At 42.4% G+C, this 21,624-nt stretch overlaps 1 protein-coding gene across 2 annotated transcripts in view; it reads right to left on the reverse strand.

The window, feature by feature from the left end:
- LOC110521790 (collagen alpha-1(XXIV) chain) overlaps positions 1–21,624 on the reverse strand; it is a 183,833-nt gene that overhangs the window by 72,235 nt on the left and 89,974 nt on the right. For both annotated transcript variants that reach the window (XM_036968553.1, XM_036968554.1), the window contains exons 17-25: positions 21,047–21,100; positions 20,733–20,786; positions 19,628–19,681; positions 14,356–14,409; positions 14,163–14,216; positions 13,164–13,208; positions 12,918–12,971; positions 11,187–11,231; positions 3,002–3,055 (exon numbers count right to left, since the gene is read on the reverse strand). In XM_036968553.1, coding sequence (XP_036824448.1) covers positions 3,002–3,055; positions 11,187–11,231; positions 12,918–12,971; positions 13,164–13,208; positions 14,163–14,216; positions 14,356–14,409; positions 19,628–19,681; positions 20,733–20,786; positions 21,047–21,100 — 468 coding nt within the window. The remainder of the gene's footprint in view (positions 1–3,001; positions 3,056–11,186; positions 11,232–12,917; positions 12,972–13,163; positions 13,209–14,162; positions 14,217–14,355; positions 14,410–19,627; positions 19,682–20,732; positions 20,787–21,046; positions 21,101–21,624) is intronic.

Genomic DNA, 21,624 nt, shown 5'->3' on the forward strand with positions numbered 1-21,624 from the left:
AGCTGGTTTACTAACGCATTAGTTCTAGTACTTGGCTTGGAAAGTTCTTTTTCACCTTGTCACAGACAGCTGATGTGTTGTGCACTGAAGTCCACAAGCGAAGGGAAAAGGTGAGAGGAGGAGAGTGCATAGATAGTTGCAAGAAGGAGTTACAGTGCCTTGCGAAAGTATTCGGCCCTCTTGAACTTTGCGACCTTTTGCCACATTTCAGGCTTCAAACATAAAGATATAAAACTGTATTTTTTTGTGAAGAATCAACAACAAGTGGGACACAATCATGAAGTGGAACGACATTTATTGGATATTTCAAACTTTTTTAACAAATCAAAAACTGAAAAATTGGCCGTGCAAAATTATTCAGCCCCTTTACTTTCAGTGCAGCAAACTCTCTCCAGAAGTTCAGTGAGGATCTCTGAATGATCCAATGTTGACCTAAATGACTAATGATGATAAATACAATCCACCTGTGTGTAATCAAGTCTCCGTATAAATGCACCTGCACTGTGATAGTCTCAGAGGTCCGTTAAAAGCGCAGAGAGCATCATGAAGAACAAGGAACACACCAGGCAGGTCCGAGATACTGTTGTGAAGAAGTTTAAAGCCGGATTTGGATACAAAAATATTTCCCAAGCTTTAAACATCCCAAGGAGCACTGTGCAAGCGATAATATTGAAATGGAAGGAGTATCAGACCACTGCAAATCTACCAAGACCTGGCCGTCCCTCTAAACTTTCAGCTCATACAAGGAGAAGACTGATCAGAGATGCAGCCAAGAGGCCCATGATCACTCTGGATGAACTGCAGAGATCTACAGCTGAGGTGGGAGACTCTGTCCATAGGACAACAATCAGTCGTATATTGCACAAATCTGGCCTTTATGGAAGAGTGGCAAGAAGGAAGCCATTTCTTAAAGATATCCATAAAAAGTGTCGTTTAAAGTTTGCCACAAGCCACCTGGGAGACACACCAAACATGTGGAAGAAGGTGCTCTGGTCAGATGAAACCAAAATTGAACTTTTTGGCAACAATGCAAAACGTTATGTTTGGCGTGAAAGCAACACAGCTGAACACACCATCCCCACTGTCAAACATGGTGGTGGCAGCATCATGGTTTGGGCCTGCTTTTCTTCAGCAGGGACAGGGAAGATGGTTAAAATTGATGGGAAGATGGATGGAGCCAAATACAGGACCATTCTGGAAGAAAACCTGATGGAGTCTGCAAAAGACCTGAGACTGGGACGGAGATTTGTCTTCCAACAAGACAATGATCCAAAACATAAAGCAAAATCTACAATGGAATGGTTCAAAAATAAACATATCCAGGTGTTAGAATGGCCAAGTCAAAGTCCAGACCTGAATCCAATCGAGAATCTGTGGAAAGAACTGAAAACTGCTGTTCACAAATGCTCTCCATCCAACCTCACTGAGCTCGAGCTGTTTTGCAAGGAGGAATGGGAAAAAATTTCAGTCTCTCGATGTGCAAAACTGATAGAGACATACCCCAAGCGACTTACAGCTGTAATCGCAGCAAAAGGTGGCGCTACAAAGTATTAACTTAAGGGGGCTGAATAATTTTGCACGCCCAATTTTTCAGTTTTTGATTTGTTAAAAAAGTTATAAAAAGTGAAATATCCAATAAATGTCGTTCCACTTCATGATTGTGTCCCACTTGTTGTTGATTCTTCACAAAAAAGTTTTATATCTTTATCTTTATGTTTGAAGCCTGAAATGTGGCAAAAGGTCGCAAAGTTCAAGGGGGCCGAATACTTTCGCAAGGCACTGTATATACACAACGAGCAAAGTGATCATGCCGTTGTTATGTGGCTGCTATGAAAGTGTGCTAGCGTGTGATTTGGGAGTGTATTCATTCCGCCGATTCCGTTAAAAAACTGTTCTTAAACTGAAGCAAACAGAATGAAACGGGGATAAACATACCTGCATTTGTCCAAATAGAAACTCTCATTTGCAACTGGTTGACTAATGATTACACCCTAGATCAGCTAGATATGTGCGAGGTGGCATTGAATGTGTCACTGTGTGTAAACCTTGATTACTCAAAGATCTCTCGATGAAAGTAAACTTTCATTCATTGGCTAGATTGTAGCAACCTCATGATGGGTACAGGGAAAATTTGAGTATCACGTAATAGCCTAAACCTATCGATGTTACATTGAACTGGGTGAATGGAATATGAATGACAGTCATCCAACATGCTGTAAAATAAATAAGACCCTGCTCATGAAAACAAAATCATCCTCCCTCATCTTAAACGGCACCGACCACCACTGGTTTTCAGCACAGGAACTAGTTGGGAAACAGCCTCCAGGGTGTCTCTCTCGTCATACAGCATCAGCACTTAAAATGACTCACTTATGACCCAGCCCTGTGTGTGTAGTATGTGTGTGAGTGTGTGTGTGTGCACGTTTGCTTGCTTTGCAACAAGGTGGAAAAGACCACTTTACATTCAAGTTATATTTCAATGTGTGACATTGACATGGCTGGTTTACTGAAATCTACATTTTACATTTTAGTCATTTAGCAGACGCTCTAATCCAGAGCGATTTACAGTTAGTGCATTCATCTTAAAATAGCTAGGTGGGACAAACACATACTGTATCACAGACATAGAAATATTTTTTTTCTGAAATAAAGTAACTATCAGTAGAGTTGGAACTAGAAAGTGTGTAGGGGGGGGGGGGGGTTAAGTGCAAGTGCCAGTTCAGGTTATTTATCTATTTTCTTTTTGCCAAGAGACTAGAGGTGGCTCGGGTTGGGGGTGTAGGGTTTGAACATAGCCTGAAGGCAGGGAAGGGCAGTTCCTCTTTCTGTTCCGTAGGTAAGCACCATGGTCTTGTAGTGGATACGAGCTTCGACTGGAAGCCAGTGGAGTGTGCGGAGGAGCAGGGTGACATGAGAGAACTTGGGAAGGTTGAAATCTAGACAGTAGGAACACAGCAATGTACTTTGACAGCCTAATGGCCCTAAAAAAAAAACATGCTACCTTTTCACCGGCTTCTCCTACTCCCCCTGACATCCCGATCAGGCCCGCTGGACCCTGCAAAGGAGAGAGAGAGAGCGAGAGAGAGAGACAGAGAGAGAGAGATCAATAGTATACAAACATCCGGGTAAAGTATGTCTATTAGAGGAGACATGATCCCCACCCATCAGTATGTTCATAGAGGTCATAGATAACTATGTAATGGTGATGTAAGGATGGGGAAAGAACTGCAATCACATGCTTGTAAAAGGAAATTACATGAAGGAACCAGGGAAAATCCCTCAATGAAATTTGAGCACATGAAACTGAACAAATGTAATTAATTAGTATATGCAATGTTTTATGTTGTTAAAAAGTAATGAGGCAATGCAAATCATGTCAAATGCTAATTTGGTGTTGTATGAACAAGGCAATAAAAACAGACATTCTTTTCACAGTATTCACAAGCCATATTCCTAGGCTACACACTGCTGTGGATAAAGAAATTAGAGGCATATACACTACGTGACCAAACATATATGGACACATGCGCATCGAAAAATCTCATTCCAAAAGCATGAGCATCAATATGGAGTTGGGCCCATCTTTGCTGCTATTTCAAATTCCACACTTCTGGGAAGGCTTTCCACTAGATGTTGGAACATTGCTGCGGAGGCTTGCTTCCTTTCAGCCACACGAGCATTAGTGAGATCGAGCACTGATGTTGGCCGATTAGGCCCGGCTCACAGTTGGCATTCCAATTCACACCAAAGGTGTTCAGTGGGGTTGAGGTCAGGGCTCTGTGCAGGCCGGTCACGTTCTTCCACACCAATCTCGACGAACCATTTTTGTATGGACTTCGGTTTATGATTCGGTTTATGCACATTGTCATGCTGAAACAGGAAAGGGCCTTCCCCAAACTGTTGCCACAAAGTTGGAAGCACAGAATTGTCTAGAATGCCATTGTATGATGTAGCCCCAGAACATTATTTCTCCTCCACCAAAGTTTACAGTTGGAACTATGTATTCAGGCAGGTGGCATTCTCCTGACATCTGCTAAACCCAGAATCATCCGTCAGACTGACAGATGGTGAAGAGTGATTCATCACTCCAGAGAATGCGTTTCCACCGCTCCAGAGTGCAAAGGCGGCGAGCTTTACACCACTCCAGCTGACACTTGGCATTGAGCATGGTGATCTTAGGCCCGTAAACGCAATATGCTCCCGCAATAATATACCAAGTACACTATATACAGTTGAAGTCAGAAGTTTTCATACACCATAGCCAAATACATTTGAACTCAATTTCACAATTTCTGACATTTAATCCTAGTACAAATGTCCTGTCTTAGGTCAGTTAGGATCACCACTTTATTTTAAGAATGTGAAATGTCAGAAATAAAAGTAGAAAGAACCATTTATTTCAGCTTTTATTTATTTCATCACATTCCCAGTGGGTCAGAAGCTTACATACACTCAATTAGTATTTGATAGCATTGCCTTTAAATTGTTTAACTTGGGTCAAACATTTCAGGTAGCCTTCCACAAGCTTCCCACAATAAATTGGGTGAATTTTGGCCCATTCCTCCTGCTAGAGCTGGTGTAACGTAGTCAGGTTTCCTTGCTCACACACGCTTCTTCAGTTCTGCCCACAAATTTTCTATAGAATTGAGGTCAGGGCTTTGTGATGGCCACTCCAATACATTGACTTTGTTGTCCTTAAGCCATTTTGCCACAACTTTGGAAGTATGCTTGAGGTCATTGTCCATTTGGAAAACCCATTTGTGACCAAGCTTCAACTCCTGGATGATGTCTTGAGATGTTGCTTCAATATATCCACATAATTTTCCTACCTCGTGATGCCATCTATTTTGTGAAGTGCACCAGTCCCTCCTGCAGCAAAGCACCTCCACAACATGATGCTGCCACCCCTGTGCTTCACGGTTTGGATGGTGTTCTTCTGCTTGCAAGCCTCCCCCTTTTTCCTCCAAACATAACAATGGTCATTATGGCCAAACAGTTCTATTTGTTTCATCAGAACAGAGGACATGTCTCCAAAAAGTACGATCTTTGTCCCCATATGCAGTTGCAAACTATAGTCTGGCTTTTTTTTATGCCGGTTTTGGAACAGTGGCATCTTCCTTGCTGAGCAGCCTTTCAGGTTATGTCGATATAGGACTCATTTTACTGTGGATATAGATACTTTTGTACCTGTTTCCTCCAGCATCTTCACAAGGTCCTTTGCTGTTGTTCTGGGATTGATTTGCACTTTTCATACCAAAGTACTTTCATCTTTAGGAGACAGAATACATCTCCTTCCTGAGTGGTATGATGGCTGCGTGGTCCCATGGTGTTTATACTTGCGTACTATTGTTTGTACAGATGAACGTGGTACCTTCAGGCATTTGGAAATTGCTCCCAAGGATGAACCAGACTTGTGGAGGTCTACAATTTCTGAGTTCTTGGCTGATTTATTTTGATTTTCCCATGATGTCAAGCAAAGAGGTACTGAGTTTGAAGGTAGGCCTTGAAATACATCCACAGGTACACCTCCAATTGACTCAAATTATGTCAATTAGCCTATCAGAAGCTTCTAAAGCCATGACATCATTTTCTGGAATTTTCCAAACTGTTTAAAGGCAGAGTCAACTTGGTGTATGTAAACGTATGACCCACTGGAATTGTGATACAGTGAATTGTAAGTGAAATAATCTGTCTGTAAACAATTATTGTAAAAATGACTTGTGTCATGCACAATGTAGACGTCGTAAAACGCTGGCCAAAACTATAGTTTGTAACAATACATTTGTGGAGTGGTTGAAAAACGAGTTTTAATGACTCCAACTTAAGTGTATGTAAACTTCCGACTTCAACTGTATTCCAGGAGCTGTTCCAGGCCCGCCACGTCTGTTGACACATCCAGCTGTAATCCATAGAATTCACTGGCTTGTATGCGAAGCAGTAATTGTTTCAAAACATCTCCTGCCATGTCACTGGTGCGTTGTGAAATTGTCTGTATAGTTTTTTTGGGCCTTTTCCCCCAGCAATGTCCCAGTCATATCTGTGGCAGAAAGGAATAATGAAGTCCTCCACAATGGTATGGGGCTTGCCTGTCCTAGCCACTCGGTAGCTCACCATATAAGACACTTCTAGCCCCTTCTTATTAAATGGTATCTGTTGATTTTATACATGTCTACCTACTCAAAGGTTATCTTAATTCTCGCTCAAAAAACTCCTGTGGTTTATTTTTCAAATGGGCTTGTTTTGTTTCTAAATGTCTGTGCAAGAGTGAAGGTTTCATTGAGTTGTGAGATAGTACTTTTACACAGATAACACACTGTGACTGGAGAAAGGCACTACTCCCAATGTAAGTGAACCCCAAATCAATGTACTGTAGTTCTCATTATATTTACGCCTCCTCGTCTGTTGTTCGTTGCTTTCCCGGGCTGCATCAGATTCACAACTGTCAGTGTGCATGCTAGCTGGGCTAACAACAAATGTAGAATTACTGATGCTAGCATTGGATGTGCTCGTGGAAGCAGAACAACTTGTGTCGTCGACAGGTGCAGGTGTAGTACTGCTGGAAGTAGCAGTACTACCAGTAGGTATGTGTCTCTATGGACGCAGGTTTTTACTAAATTGACTGTTTGAAAATGTGAAGACAATTATCATTATTATTCGTTATGTGAATCACATTTTTATTTGGCGTACCCCCGGACTGCATTGCGCATACCCCCTGGTATGGCCATTGCTCGGCATCTGACCGTAAGGCGCTGCAGAGGGTAATGCACACGGCCCAGTACAACACAAGGGTCAAGTTTCCTGCGATCCAGGACCTATATACTCGGGGCGATGTCTGAGGAAGGCCCAAAACATTGTCAAAGACTCCGGTAACCCAAGTCATAGACTGTTTTCTCTGCTACCGTACGGCAAGCGGTACCAGAGCGCCAAGTCTAGGTCCAAAAGGCTCCTTAACAGCTTCTACCCCCAAGCCAAAAGACTGCTGAACAACTGATCAAATGGCCACCCAGACCTATTTACATTGACACTCCTGCCCTTTGTTTTTACACTGCTGCTACTCGCTGTGTGTTATCTTGCATAGTCACTTTACCCCTACCTACATGTACAAATTACCTCGACTAACCTGTACCCCCACACATTGACTCAGTACCGGTAGCCCCTGTTGTTATTTTATTGTGTTACTTTAAATGTTTTACTTTAGTTTATTTAGTAAATATTTTCTTAACTCTATTTCTTGAACTGCATTGTTGGTTAAGGGCTTATAAGTAAACAGTTCCCGGTAAGGTGAACTACACCTGTTGTATTCGGCACATGTGATTGATTCAACCTGGGCTGATTCTACACTGTGTTCTGCCACCCAGCCCTTTGTAGTAGGCCTACAGCAGCAGTTCTACTCTCACTAGAGGAGTGTTGCCACATCCTACTGTCCTTCGCCTAAAACGCTGGCTAACAAAGAGAATGCGGGCTGATGTAAACATGAGAATGAAGGGCTGAATAAAGGGCTGAGGTTTGGCGCCAGTGTCGACGGTAAGGAGAGGAGTGGATAGTAGACGAGAGGAGCAACGTCTCTTGCCCCAGTGAATCCTGAAAGGCTGGTGAAAACGTCCCCAGTCTGGCCAACCGCTAAACCCAGTGTGGTCACTGTGGTTGTCTTACTATGTACGAGGCAAATATGCATGACCAAAATGTCATTGTTGCACAAGAGACGTACTGTACTTCCACGTGTGTTTCTGTGGCTACATTTCTTGTCTTTTTCCAAATGTATTTTCTATCCTCCCCCCCCATCAGCTCTTAGTTCCTCAATATGTGGTGTGTTTGTCAGAGACAGAACACATCTGTGGCAGGTTAGACGTAGCCTGTAGAACTCCCGTCTGAGTCTGAGAAGAGGGATGTATAGAGCGGGGATCGGGACAGACAGAGGCGTACACAGAGCCAGAATTGTGACCACACTTCTGGACTCCATTAGTCGTTGATGCGATTGAAGGAAGTGGGAAAATAGGATGGGAGGAAAAAAGGGGGGAGGAAGAAGGGAGATTTTCCTGGAAAATCTAAAGCCAATGCCGTCTGGCAGTTGCGAAACAGAGAGGCCACTGGGGCTGGGGCAATATGGCCAGAGGTGTGAAAGACGCACGCAGACAGACACTGCAGTGCTGTACAGTACACTGGGTCCTCTGAACACTCCCGCGTGTGACAGTTGAGAGTCTCCTGTTTCTGTGTGTGGATGGGAGTCTTAATCATCCACAGCTGTTGTGATAAGAGCGGGTGCAAACCAGATAGCTAGTGGGTACATTCCTGTCTGTTCTAATGTATATATTAAACAACAAACTAACTTGTGAAAACACAGTAGGCAACCGCAGAACACACCTCTACTGTAAGGTATAAGTCCCAGCGTAGCCCCAGACATGCAGGCAACTGATTTGTACTGTAGTGTCTGTGAGTAAAGGCAAAGGCAGGCAGCCTTGGGAAACATGGGAACACTAGTGTCTCCAGATCCATACAAAATCCCTTAATTGAGGCATGAATTGGGACAACATGGCGGTATACCGTATATTCCAACACTATTGAAACTATTTCCTTTAAGTTTTTTAAGACATTAATATTTGTTGCTACTTTTTCAAGTAAATACCCTCGGTCAACTTCTGCAGTACGTTAGGGGATAAAGAAGATAGTGTTCTTCCTTTCACCTACCTTCATTTCACCTGGGTGGGTAGGGTAGTCTAGAAGGGCAGGACAAGGACGGGGGAGCAGGTAGCTGACTAGTGGTGGCTATTCAGCAGCCTGATGGTCTGGGGGTAGAAGCTATTGGCCAGTCTTACAGTTTTTGCAGCAAACTGCGAGTCGCATTTTTTAGTTACTTGTATAACTTTATGAACTGGGATGTCTTTCCTTTAAATGGTTTTGGTCAGAGGTTGTTTAGCATTTACTTAGTATTCTCTATGGGTTTTGACATGTACTTGTTAGCATTGCTAACATTCGGATAACAGAGGCAGTGGGGTTAGAAAATAGTGCCCCTTGTGTTCAGTGCCTGCATTACCGAATATCCAGGGTATGGCACAAGGTCGGCATGAAGGTATGACAATCTGGATACCCCCCAAGCCTAGTATCCTGTATCATTTAACAGTAGGAAACTGGTTCAAGGGCTTTCTCTCTATGACAGGGCCTCTTCAGATGGGGCTTTCAGTTTTCGAATTGCAGTCTGCAGCGATCTGCTTTCTCAGGTGTGTGTGTGTGTCTGTCTGCTTCCTTAGCCCTGGGTTCAGATGTGTGTCACAGTGAAGGTTATAAGTAGAGCAGAGCAGCAGCCAAGGAGAGAGACTGAAATCACCTTTGTAGGTACTATAGAAGAGAACCTTCTCTGTTGTCAAGTGCTACTAGTCTCTCACCCACATGCTTCAAAGCAAAGCACGAATCTGTCAATTCCTTCAGCAGTAATTCAATTCAGAGGCATTTCATTTTTTTATTACTGTGATTTGATTGGGGGGGGGGGGGGGTCACCCTGAAATGGAACACTTGACGAGCCAATCTAACTTGGCCCAAAATACAGCACATCCTACAAACTCTCAATAAATGATCGGTTCAAACACTTTATGGGCAACATGTTGCTGTAAGGGCTCTCTAGGTGACACAATGAAGCCTTAGTGAACACAACCACAAACAGCCCAGGAATATGCTGACCCAGGGCTAACCCGCAGTTAGCCAACCTGTCGACAGTCTCTCTTCAGACCTTCCAGATGATATTTATTTGGAAAGTGATGTAATGGCCTTCATTAGAGCCTCCATGTGTTTTCCGAGCAGATATATATATTTTTTTACAGCTTAAAATGGCCCTAGCCTGCTAGCAACAGTCTGTGGTAGGTGGTTAATACCTCTATGTGCTCTTCTATACAACAAAAAAGAGTATGTCCCAAATGGCACCCTATTTCCTACATAGTGCACTACTTTTGACCAGGGCTCTGGTCAAAAGTAGTGTACTATGTAGGGAATAGGGTGTCATTTGGGGATGCATGCAATCAGACGCACACAATCAGACGCACACAAGGCGTGTTTGGTGGCAGTGGTTTCCACAATGCACATACTGCAAATATAAGCATCACGGGGCCTGATGAACACAGAGAGGCATAATGCATGAAGATATGAGATGTTAGGGGGGGCTTGTGTGTAGATTTCTTGCATGGGAAAACATGTTGCTGTGTTTGTGTTGACTATCAGAAGACTATCCGGACCATAAAACAACAGACAGACTTTTGAAACATTGCAGTTTTACAGTTAATTAGACCAATCCAAAGGGATTGTATTATTCCACAGATGTTTTAAAAACTAGCTGGGCCACTGATGTTTTTGTTCCATCAGTGGTGGAGCCATTAAAATACTTGTTATTGATGAATGAAGATTGATTATCATAGATTGATTAAGACACTGGCCAAACATCTGGATAGTCAATTTTGTTGTTGTTGTAGTGCATTTGTACTGTATACATGTACAGTTTGTGTATGTTGCTAAGGGCAACAACACGATTCCAGTTATGCAGTTAGTTTCCTTGAAGAGACGTTTTTACTCCCCAAACAATTGAGTCTCGCACAAACAAAAGAACGCAAGTCCAAAATGAGGTCACTTCCAGAGAACATCACTGACTGGAGCTCCTTATACTCTACAGTGGTGGTCTGCCAATTTCTGGATAGAAACACTCATTTTAAGCATGGAGAAAATTCCTCTCTAGGACTACATTAAATGTAGGTCAGAAGGATAACAGCAAGACATAAAAATACTAATGTAGTTTCCTCAATGCTCCTGCCTCCTACTTCTCTTATTCTCTATTTATCCTCCACCTCCCTACCCCTCATCCTCAACCTCTTCCTCCCTGCCTTCTCCCCCTCTACCACCATCACCTCCCCCTCTATCCTTTCACTCCTCCATCTCCATACCCTACAAAACCACTTAAGGACCCTTACATCTCCATCACTGCACTCAGACTAACGAAAGCCAACCAACCACTCTACATCAACGTTCTTCCTATATATACTATGGGGATCGGGAAAAACATAATGAAAACCTTCATGTTCTCGGCAGGAAGTAGTGGCTTAATTACTTATTCCAATTGCTGTACATTAACGAATTGGAAGTATCTCATCTTGCCACTAGCCCTGCGGTGTTTTCATGTGTGCATTGTCAGCTCAAAACACCAGACTCACTTGCGGTCCATTTTTTCCAAGGCCACCAAGTTCCCCCGTCTCCCCCTGAAAACCAGAACATCAAAACAGAACATTAGTTAGCTAGCTTTCTGTGTGCATTAAAGATCCAGCCGTTGGTTGCACTTTCATATGATCAACAGCTTGCACAGGGTTAATAAACAAATGATTAAAGCACACATGACGACGCTCTTGATTTCCTCTGTTTCTGTTTCTTTCACTCCTGTGGGTTGTCATTATGCTTTAATGACAGCCCAGGGAGAATTCCTTCTCCGTCTTAATAATGAGGCGCAACACATCTATTAGACAACCAACCAGCCCCACCTTGAACTAACCCAAGTACCCAACGCAGAGACACTGACTTACTGCATGGAATTTTGAGGAAAACACTGAAGGGGAATTCCTACTGATAAACCTCTGCTACATTGTGTCGCAGTGAAGACGACGGCATTGTGCAGGGTACACACCAGGGGAAACCGACTGCTCCTTTCATTGTAGCCCCGGAAGTTCAAGGCTGATATCAGTACTGCAGGCATTGTTAGTAGAAAACAGGATTCCCCCCATTATAGTGAATGGAAAAATGGCAGACTTCATGGTCATTCATCATGTAAATATATATATATATATATAATTATTTTTAATCACGGTACCAATAATTGCTTCTAATACACCAGATGTACAGTACAATATGTCCTTGAACTGATTATTTTACAAGTTATAAGGATGTTTAGTTGCTAATGGCAACCTGCAATACCCCGGTCAGCCTTCAACTCGATTTACTCAATGAGAATGGGCAACACTGAGCTAGCCTGCAACGCCACTTCCTGGAGTAGCTCAAACTGTGCATGTCATGTCTGCATGAGAAGCCATCTTAACCGACTTAATCTGGCTTCAATGCACTGTTGAGTCTTCACATAAGAATGAATGGTGTCAAGAACTGTAACACTGTTTGGTTTTTCACAGTTTGTATGTATGTGTGAATCAAGAATGGTGCACGACCCGAAGGACACCCAGCCAACTTGACACAACTTTGGGAAGCATTGGAGTCAACATGGGCCAGCATCCCTGTGGAACGCTTTCGAAACCTGTTAGAGTCCATACCGCGACGAATTGAGGCTGTTCTGAGGGCAAAATGGGGTGCAACTCAATATTAGGAAGTTGTTCCTAATGTTTTGTACACTCAGTCTAAACAGTCATTGGTACACAACAATTAGCTCTAATGAAGTAATATGAGAAACAAGTCTGGAATTCTACCCTTCGTTAACTTAAAGAAAAAACTTTTAACCAAGACATGTCGATTAGATATGGTTATTGCTGGTTATTGCTCACTGTTCTGTAATCATTCTGGAAAGCTAGCTTACGATTAGACACTTAACACGGGTGGAAGGCCAATGGAAAGAGATTGTTAGACAAACACACACTCGATTGTATCAGCAAATGTACTTGATCAACTCACATTACGTTGTCTGGGAGGCTGGTGGTTTGTCTAAACAGACCAATACTGTATGTACCAGAGGAGGCTAATGGCAGGAGCTATAGGAGGACAGACTCATTGTAATGGCTGGAATGGAATTATGGAACGGGTATCAAACACATCAAAACATATGGAAACCACAAGTTTGACTCCATTACATTTATTCCATTCCAGCCAAAACAATGAGCCCGTCCTCCTATAGCGCCTCCCACCAGCCTTCTCTGGTATGTACAGTATTCAAGCTGATAGTCACTTCTTACCTTCAGTCCCTCTGGGCCAGGTTCGCCAATGTAGCCTTTCCTTCCAGGTCTACCCTGAGAAAATGAAAACAAATACGGTTGATTACAGGGTACTCACGCTTGTTTTGAATCACATCTCATCTATATTCCTGTGCAATAATGAATACATGTGAAACACCTGGAGAAGAGTGGAGGTTGGGGCCAACAGGAAAACATGCACAGTGGTTTATTTATAATGTGATAGGATGGCAGGCTGGAGACACTTACAGTGGGGCCAGGACCACCAGGAAGGCCAAGGGGCCCCTCATCCCCCTGAAAACACAGTAAAACTGTTACACACAGTGCAATACATTGCATACAGCTGGATATGGAGATATGGTAATGTCACTTGGCACTGGCAGTAACACTGGCTGAATAACAATCCCAATTTCTCGTCCCATCTCATCCCATGTGCACAGATCGACCAATGTTCATGCCACATACTGTAGGTCATGCAACGGCCTGTGTGTGTGTGTGTGTGTGTGTGTGTGTGTGTGTGTGTGTGTGTGTGTCTGTGTGCGTACAACCATCAATCGTTGTGTTCCCTCTATCAAAGTCACCTGGATGTTTCTCTCCATGTTCACTACCCGAAGGAGCATTTGATAAATACAATGTTAAGCATCCCTGATTTCTGTCTCTACTACGAACCATGTTCTGCTTTGAAGCATTTTCTCGGATCAGTTTAAGTGAAAGTGAAATTACATCAGTGCCATAGTGATTGAACTACACAGCATTCTTGCCGGGCTATACAATAATACTCTGTGCCAGGAAAGAGAGAGAGAGAGAGAGAGAGAGCGCGGGACCTCCCAACTCTGTACCACAGTTGAGTTGGATGCCAAAACTAACACTGTATGTACTGTACACACGGCCAAGAATTCTGTTCTTATTTTCCACTACTGCCTGGAAAACTCCCGGGCTTGGCCTGCCTTGTTTTTATTAGCACCCTGTGATGAATCATGACATCATACAGTCCTTTTGGAACATGCCCTGGGACCACTCCACACACCCTGAGCCTGGCAGCGCAGCCTGAAACTAGTAACGTTTGCCTCAATACTGGTGGCAGGTTCAAATGCCGAGTATGAACAGACTCCATGAACTCGCAACTGTTTCATACTCGAATGCAAAACACGTTATCTTGATTGAACTCATTTTACGCAAATTATCAGGATTGCTACCTGCTTGTTTAGTTGTGTCTGTGCAGTATTTAAAAAATAAAACATCTATTACCTCTATTCCTTTTGGCCCTGGTGGTCTCTGTGGCCCTCTGGCACCTTGGAGACCCTGAACCAGAACAGGATATTAGTGAAAACATACACATTAACCCTCATGAGAAAAAAACACACACCGAGGATTAAGTATTTTTTGGTGGGATAGAGTTGAGTTGTGAAAACAGTTCATGCCTCTTTTTTATTTGATTTACCTTGGGTCCTGGGGGGCCATTGGGACCTGGCACACCGATGTCTCCAGGAAAACCCTGAGAAAACAAGACAAGAGTACAAAGAAAGAGTTCAAAAGGAGCCACCTAGTTCTTTGATTGACATCATAAGTCACATGACTGATGTGATCGTGTAAATTTGACACCGCACCGTTTTTCTAGCACAACACACCTGAACTCCTGAACACACCTACATGTATACAATTACTTTATATTCCATTCTATAACATCATCGTTTCTGTATGTCTGCGTACAGAAAGAGAGTGTAGGATTTCCACATATTTTATTTTATTTATTTATTTCACCTTTATTTAACCAGGTAGGCTAGCTGAGAACAAGTTCGACATTTGGCCAAGATAAAGCAAAGCAGTTCGACACATACAACAACACAGTTACACATGGATAAAACAAACATACAGTCAATCATACAGTAGAAAAAGTCTATATACAGTGTGTGCAAATGAGGTAGGATACGGGAGTTAAGGCAATAAATAGGCCATGGTGGCGAAGTAATTACAATATAGCAATTAAACACTGGAATGGTAGATGTGCAGAAGATGAATGTGCAAGTAGAGATACTGGGGTGCAAAGGAGCAAGATCAATAAATAAATACAGTATGGGGATGAGGTAGTTGGATGGGCTTTTTACAGATGGGCTATGTACAGGTGCAGTGATCTGTGAGCTGCTCTGACAGCTGGTGCTTAAAGCTAGTGAGGGAGATATGAGTCTCCAGCTTCACATAGCGTGACTACATGCATGTGCATTGCCATTTGTGGCAGGATAAGGGTCATGGGAGAGGGATGCATTTGGATCCACTGACCCTCTTTTTTTAAATAGACTACGGATTACGGATTCTCAATTATAAGAACAGAGAGCACACAGCCACTTTGTAAGCCACAGTTGGTAACAGTAATAAATACGTATTTATAGAGAGTCAGGGCTTAACTGACTCATCGGAACATGCTGTAAAGGAGGTGATGGATAGCGATGTTGGGTGAAGACTGTCAAACACACCTGCCTCAGTACGGCATGGCTGGCTCAGTTAAAACATGTGGGGGAGCGGTGGGGGGAGAGTTGATGGAGGAGAGGGGGAGAGGGAGTAATGGATGGAGACCCATCAGATTTACAGGTGTGGCATTTTAATAGGGTTAAATGGAGTGAACCTTTCTGGACTCTTTGATCTTGACGAGGCAACAAACAGTGAAACACAACGACCCATAAAGTAGAGTTCTAACGTTTCTTGGATGGACAATAAAAAAAGTGAGCCATTGTTGGATTCAGTTTGATAAAAACACGTGTTTCACATGACATGCACACATCAAGATGGATCTGTTTATTCCCTTCACTGGTGATTTCCTAATCTCCTCTCTGTTAGATATGCTAGACAGAATAAATCAAAACCAATGTGACACAGGGAATAAGGAAAGCTTACTTGACCTATTTCTGTAATGGATTTAAGAAGTGCCACAACTGTATTTCTCAGATGGTTCAGTTGGCTTGGCGAGTGTATCCTGTCCTCCCAGGTTGGACTCTGTCCCCCAAGTTCAATACTATGTCTTATCTGTTTGCTTATCTGGGTCGTTCCACGGAATGAGTGCTTTTTTGCATCCATTTCATATTTTAAGTATAAATTGTGCACCAATGATGAATTTTAAAAGCCTATATTAAATAGTGTCCTTTAATATAGACCACATGGAGAATTTAATCAATCAGATTTTTTTTATTTGAAAGAATCTTTCTAAAGTGTAAAATTCATAATTTTGACATGTCCCTCCATGCACCCTCCGTGACTTCTACAAAGATTTTAAGCAACTTAACCCCAACATTTCTCCAAGTGTTTTTCCATCATTGTAAAGCCCTAGTTATTTAGTTGTTTTGACAAAGTCATTTCTGAAGATTATTATTTATTTCATGTGATTAGTGATTCATTTACGTCTGCCAACCTTGTTTGCCTGAGCTCGTGGACGTTTATTGGGATGAATCTCTCTGGGTGGTGCAGCGGTCTAAGGCACTGTGGTGCAGCGGTCTAAGGTGGTGCAGTGGTCTAAGTGGTGCAGCGGTCTAAGGCACTGCATCTCAGCGCAAGAGTCATCGCTAAAGACCCTGGTTTGAATCCAGGCTGTATCACATCCAGCTGTGATTGGGAATCCCATAGGGCGGTGCATAATTGGCCCAGCGTCGTCCGGGTTTGGCCGGGGTAGGCCGTCATTGTAAATAAGAATTTGTTCTTAACTGACTTGCCTAGTTAAAAATAAAGGTAAAAAAAACAACATTTGACTATACTTATACAAATTTATGAAAACAAAAATGTGCCCTTTGGTCTTCAGGTTCCTGAGTGGCGCAGCAGTCCAAGGCACAACATTGCAGTGCTGGAGGTGTCACTACAGATCCTGGTTTGATCCTGGGCTGTATCACAACTGCCCGTAATCTGGAGTCCCCATAGGGCAGCGCACAATTGGTCCGGGGTAGGCCGCCATTGTAATTAAGATTTTGTTCTTCACTGACCTGCCTAGTTAAATAAAACATGTAAAGTGTCAATCAGCAGTTGCTACATATATTTTTAGACTCATAAATGAATGATATGAACCCATTGATTATTGAAGAATATAACTTACCTTATAAGCTCAATTCAACTGCCGTACCCCATCAGAAACCAAAATATGAACTTGTTTTACTCCAATGTTTTTAAACAAAGTCAATGGAAACAAACACTATACGGTTTAAACTATTTTCATATCATGGACGGTCATTCCTTGAATCCATAGCTCTGTCATTTAATTTGAGAGGGGTTACATTTCTCTAGCCACATCCCTCAGCTTTTTTACCAAAACAGAGCCAGGGAATTAACTTCGTTATTGTTTGAACTGCTGATTGCCGCCTTGAGGTTAGGGTTAGGCATAAGGTTAGCGTGTGCTTAAGGTTAGGATTGTGTTTAAAATGAGATTTTATGACTTTGTGGCTGTGCCAGCTAGTGAATACCCTGCAGCGCTGCCTCCAGTACATGAGCCATTCCAATAAATGCCAACCTGCGTTAAGTGAACTGAACTCTCATTTTAATATGGTGAAACTTTTTCCTTTTCAAATATTTATTTCAAAAGAAACATTGAACATCTACTCGTCAAATGACAGTGTAAAAGTAGGTGAGCTGGTTCTACTCTTTTTGGCCATTTTCTGGTGTTTTGTGGTGTTCTTTTTTTTTGGTGAAGCTTGCATTCAATTGCCACTCCCTGTTGCACATAAGCTTCCATTCCCCCTTTCACGAGGGGATTTACAGCTGATTTAAGTTGAAATTGTCAAACCTGTTACGGTCAACCCTGTTACTTAATAGGCACTTACCATAGTCATTATTTTTATTTAACCTCTTGGGATGGGAAAATGTAAACAATAGATGGGTTGTTCCATCAATTCAGTGCCTTTTGAGAAGTATAAAATGTTTGAATTCACCTCATTTTTACATTGTCATAAAGAACACATGTTAAACTTGGGTGGCGTATCGCTGCAGAATACTGTGGTAGCCATCCTTGTTAAGTGTGCCTTGAATTCTAAATAAATCACTAACAGTGTCACCAGCAAAGCACCCCCACACCATCACACCTCCTCCTCCTCAATGCTTCACGGTGGGAACCACACATGCAGAGATCATCTGTTCACCTACTCTGCGTCTCACATTGCCCATGTTTCTTGGCCTAAGCAAGTCTCTTCTTATTATTAGTGTCCTTTAGTAATGGTTTCTTTGCAGCAATTTGACCGTAAAGGTCTGATCCACGCAGTCTCCTCTGAACAGTTGATATTTTGATGTGTCAGTTACTTGAACTTTGTGAAGCATTTATTTGGGCAGAAATTTCAGAGGCTGGTAACTAATGAACTTATCCTCTGCAGCAAAGGTGACTCTGGGTCTTCCTTTCCTGTGGTGGTCCTCATGAGAGCCAGTTTCATCATTGTGCTTGATGGTTTTTGCGACTGCACTTGAAGAAACGTTCAAAGTTCTTGAAATGTTCTGGATTGACTGACCTTTATGTCTTAAAGTAATGATGGACTGTCATTTCTCTTTGCTTATTTGAGCTGTTCTTGCCATAATATGGACTTGGTCTTTTACCAAATAGGGCTATCTTCAGCATACCACCCCTGCCTTGTCACAACACAACTGATTTGCTTAAATGCATTAAGAAGGAAAGACATTTCTCAAATGAACTTTTAACAAGGCACACCTGTTAATTAAAATGCATTCCAGGTGACTACCTCATGAAGCTGGTTGAGATAATGCCAAGAGTGCTCAAAGCTGTCATCAAGGAAAAGGGTGGCTACTTTGAAGAATCTCAAATATAAAATATATTTAGATTTGTTGAACACTTTTTTGGTTACTAAATGATTCCGTGTGTGGTTCTTTTCATAGTTTTTATGTCTCCACTATCATTCTACAGTGTAGAAAATAGTAAAAATAAAGAAAAACCCTTGAATGAGTTGGTGTTTCCAAACTTTTGACTGGTACTGTAGATATCATTAAAAAAATCACTAGACTGGACCTGTGCCCATCGCTTCTACACACTGTCTTATCTGTGTGTGTGTCGATGTAACTTTCTTTGTGTATGTTCAGCTGACACAACCTGGGAGCAACCCTAGTGATAGACGCCAAACAAAGGCACTATCAGGGAATAACTAGAGTTAATATGGACCTGTGCCCAAGTTGCTTTTACACACGGTCTAATTAGAGAGTAAAGACAGAGCGAGACGTGGGGCTGGTAGGGTTTTATGGTGTTCGTGTAGTTATAGTGTTTTATGGTCATGTTTGTGTTTAGACTGGAGGATCAGTGACTTCCATCCTGTCCCGTTGTATTTTCCCCAGTGTATCTGTTTACAACCTGTCCTCTGGGCACAGAACACAGGTAATAGAGCATCTCTGCTGTCTCATCTCTGCCACCAATTTCCCTCTGGGACACTAAAGTTGAAACTGGAACTTGAAACAATCTCATCTCTGACAGGTAATAGGACAGGTGCACGATAAGGTCCCAGCAGAGCAAGAATTTGAACTTGACTAAAACAACACTTTGTTGGAACAGACATTTATATCAGGATGATATGTTTTTATGATTGGTACAGTTTGCTTGGTTTGCTTGTTTTACCATTTATAGCACTATATGAAAGACGTTTATGATAGAATACTGAGCATTATCAGTAGCTCAATTAGCATGCTACAGACTGTAATATCACACATCTAACAGAGTGCGGCTTTAATGATATCAGTGTTTGTTGTCTTACCTCAGGTCCTGGTGGGCCGGGAGGTCCCTGCGGTCCGATGTCACCCATCTTACCCTGTCAAACAGAGAAACGTGAAAACATGAACACAAATACTGGAAACATCAAAACCTTTTTTTACTTAACGAATGCCAAGCATCATTCTCTCTTCTTCTCTTTCACTCTCACACACAGACACCCACACATGCATAACGTATATTTGGCACAAAAACAACATGAGGCATATAAAAGCTTGGCACTCAAAATCTCCGTTTCTCTGTAGTAAGTCTTCACCATCACTCTATTTGACAGTTGCCAATGTTTCTGAGAAGGAAGGCACGGTGTGTATTGTTTTGTCAAATATTAATATGGTCTTTCTGTGACGCCACAGTGACCAATGGTGTGTGATTGCGGCCCGCAATTCGGGGCGTTCCTGCATGTGGGTATTCCTGGATCTGCAGTAACGACCCCCCCCCCCGCCCTCGAGCATCCGATTGGTTCCTGCATGTGGCTTGTGTTTATGTGCCACTTTTTGATATTCTGCGATTTAAAATGTGGGTCAAAAAGGGAAATACAAGTATTATCAGAGTTTTTTTTGTTTGGTGTTTATTGTTTTGTCAAAACAAATAATCATATGGTCTTGCTGTGATGCCACAGAGGCTGACTGACTGGCGTCTACAGCCCAAGTGGATATGCCAGGGAGGGCAAACACTTGCTCAGGCAGATGTGAAGCGTACACGTAATAGGACAGCTTCAGCTTTAAAATATGGGAGCGTCTTTGCGGTGTATTCACTTAATATTATGCCAAACTGTGCAGGTTTTAGCTTTCTATGTTAAATATACTAATTCAGTGTAAAAAAAAAAAAAAAACTATGCTAGGACTATAGAACATACTCCCTTGTTGCCTGTCATCGACTCGTGCAGGACCCAACAGATGGTCTAAATATGTTGCGTGAATTTGTCATCATCGTTTTCAGGCAGAGAGTTTAAAGTTTCGAACAGTTATATGGTCTGTTTGTAACAAAGTGAAAGTCTCTAAAAAGGTACAGGGTGTTTACTGGGGTCGTTACATTAATTAGGTGACGCACACACACACACACACACACACACACACACACACACTACGTACAGGTGGGCCTGTTTTCCCAAGGAGTCCAGGAGGTCCAGGTAAGCCAGCAGAACCCTGGGGACACAAACAAACACACAACACTTGTTAATGCTCCTATTCCCTCCATCACTCATTATCTGACTCCCTCTCTTTTACTTTTTTTTCCTATGTATGTATGTATGTGTGTGTGTGTGTGTGTGTGTGTGTGTGTGTGTGTGTGTGTGTGTGTGTGTGTGTGTGTGTGTGTGTGTGTGTGTGTGTGTGTGTGTGTGTGTCGCAAGGGACCCAGCATAGTTTAAAATCAATAAACATATTCAGACGGATGGGAAACCTACCTTGTCACCTTGGTAACCAATCTTTCCTGGTTCCCCCCTTAGTCCAGGTTCGCCCTGAATGTTACAGCATCACACAGAGATATAATACAAACAACTTGCTCCTCGGAGAACAGTGTTAACAACACAGGGAGGGACACACTGCTTCCCCATCCATGTTCAGGTGTCTATCTAAACCATCCTATGGGAGATACATCCTACCAAAGTCAAGCAGCAATCAAGATCAAGAGTTTTATTGATGAACTGTATAATCATTAGAAAGGGGGAAACAATCATAGTCAGGGGTACAACAGACCCAGAAAGGGGGAAACAATCATAGTCAGGGGTACAACAGACCCAGAAAGGGGGAAGACATTTAAAAAACACATCTCTATTTCTCAAGTTTATACTGTACCGAGATGTACACTCTTAGAAAAAAGGGTTCGCAAAGGGTTATTCGGCTGTACCCATAGGATAACTTTTTGCTTCTAGGTAGAACCCTTTTGTGTTTCATGTTGAACTCTCTGTGGAAAGGGTTCTACATGGAACCCAAAAGGGTTCTACCTGGAACCAAAACGTTTTTCTTAAAGGGTTCTCCTATG

This window comes from Oncorhynchus mykiss, chromosome 30 (assembly GCF_013265735.2).
Source record: "Oncorhynchus mykiss isolate Arlee chromosome 30, USDA_OmykA_1.1, whole genome shotgun sequence".
Classification (NCBI taxonomy): domain Eukaryota; kingdom Metazoa; phylum Chordata; class Actinopteri; order Salmoniformes; family Salmonidae; genus Oncorhynchus; species Oncorhynchus mykiss.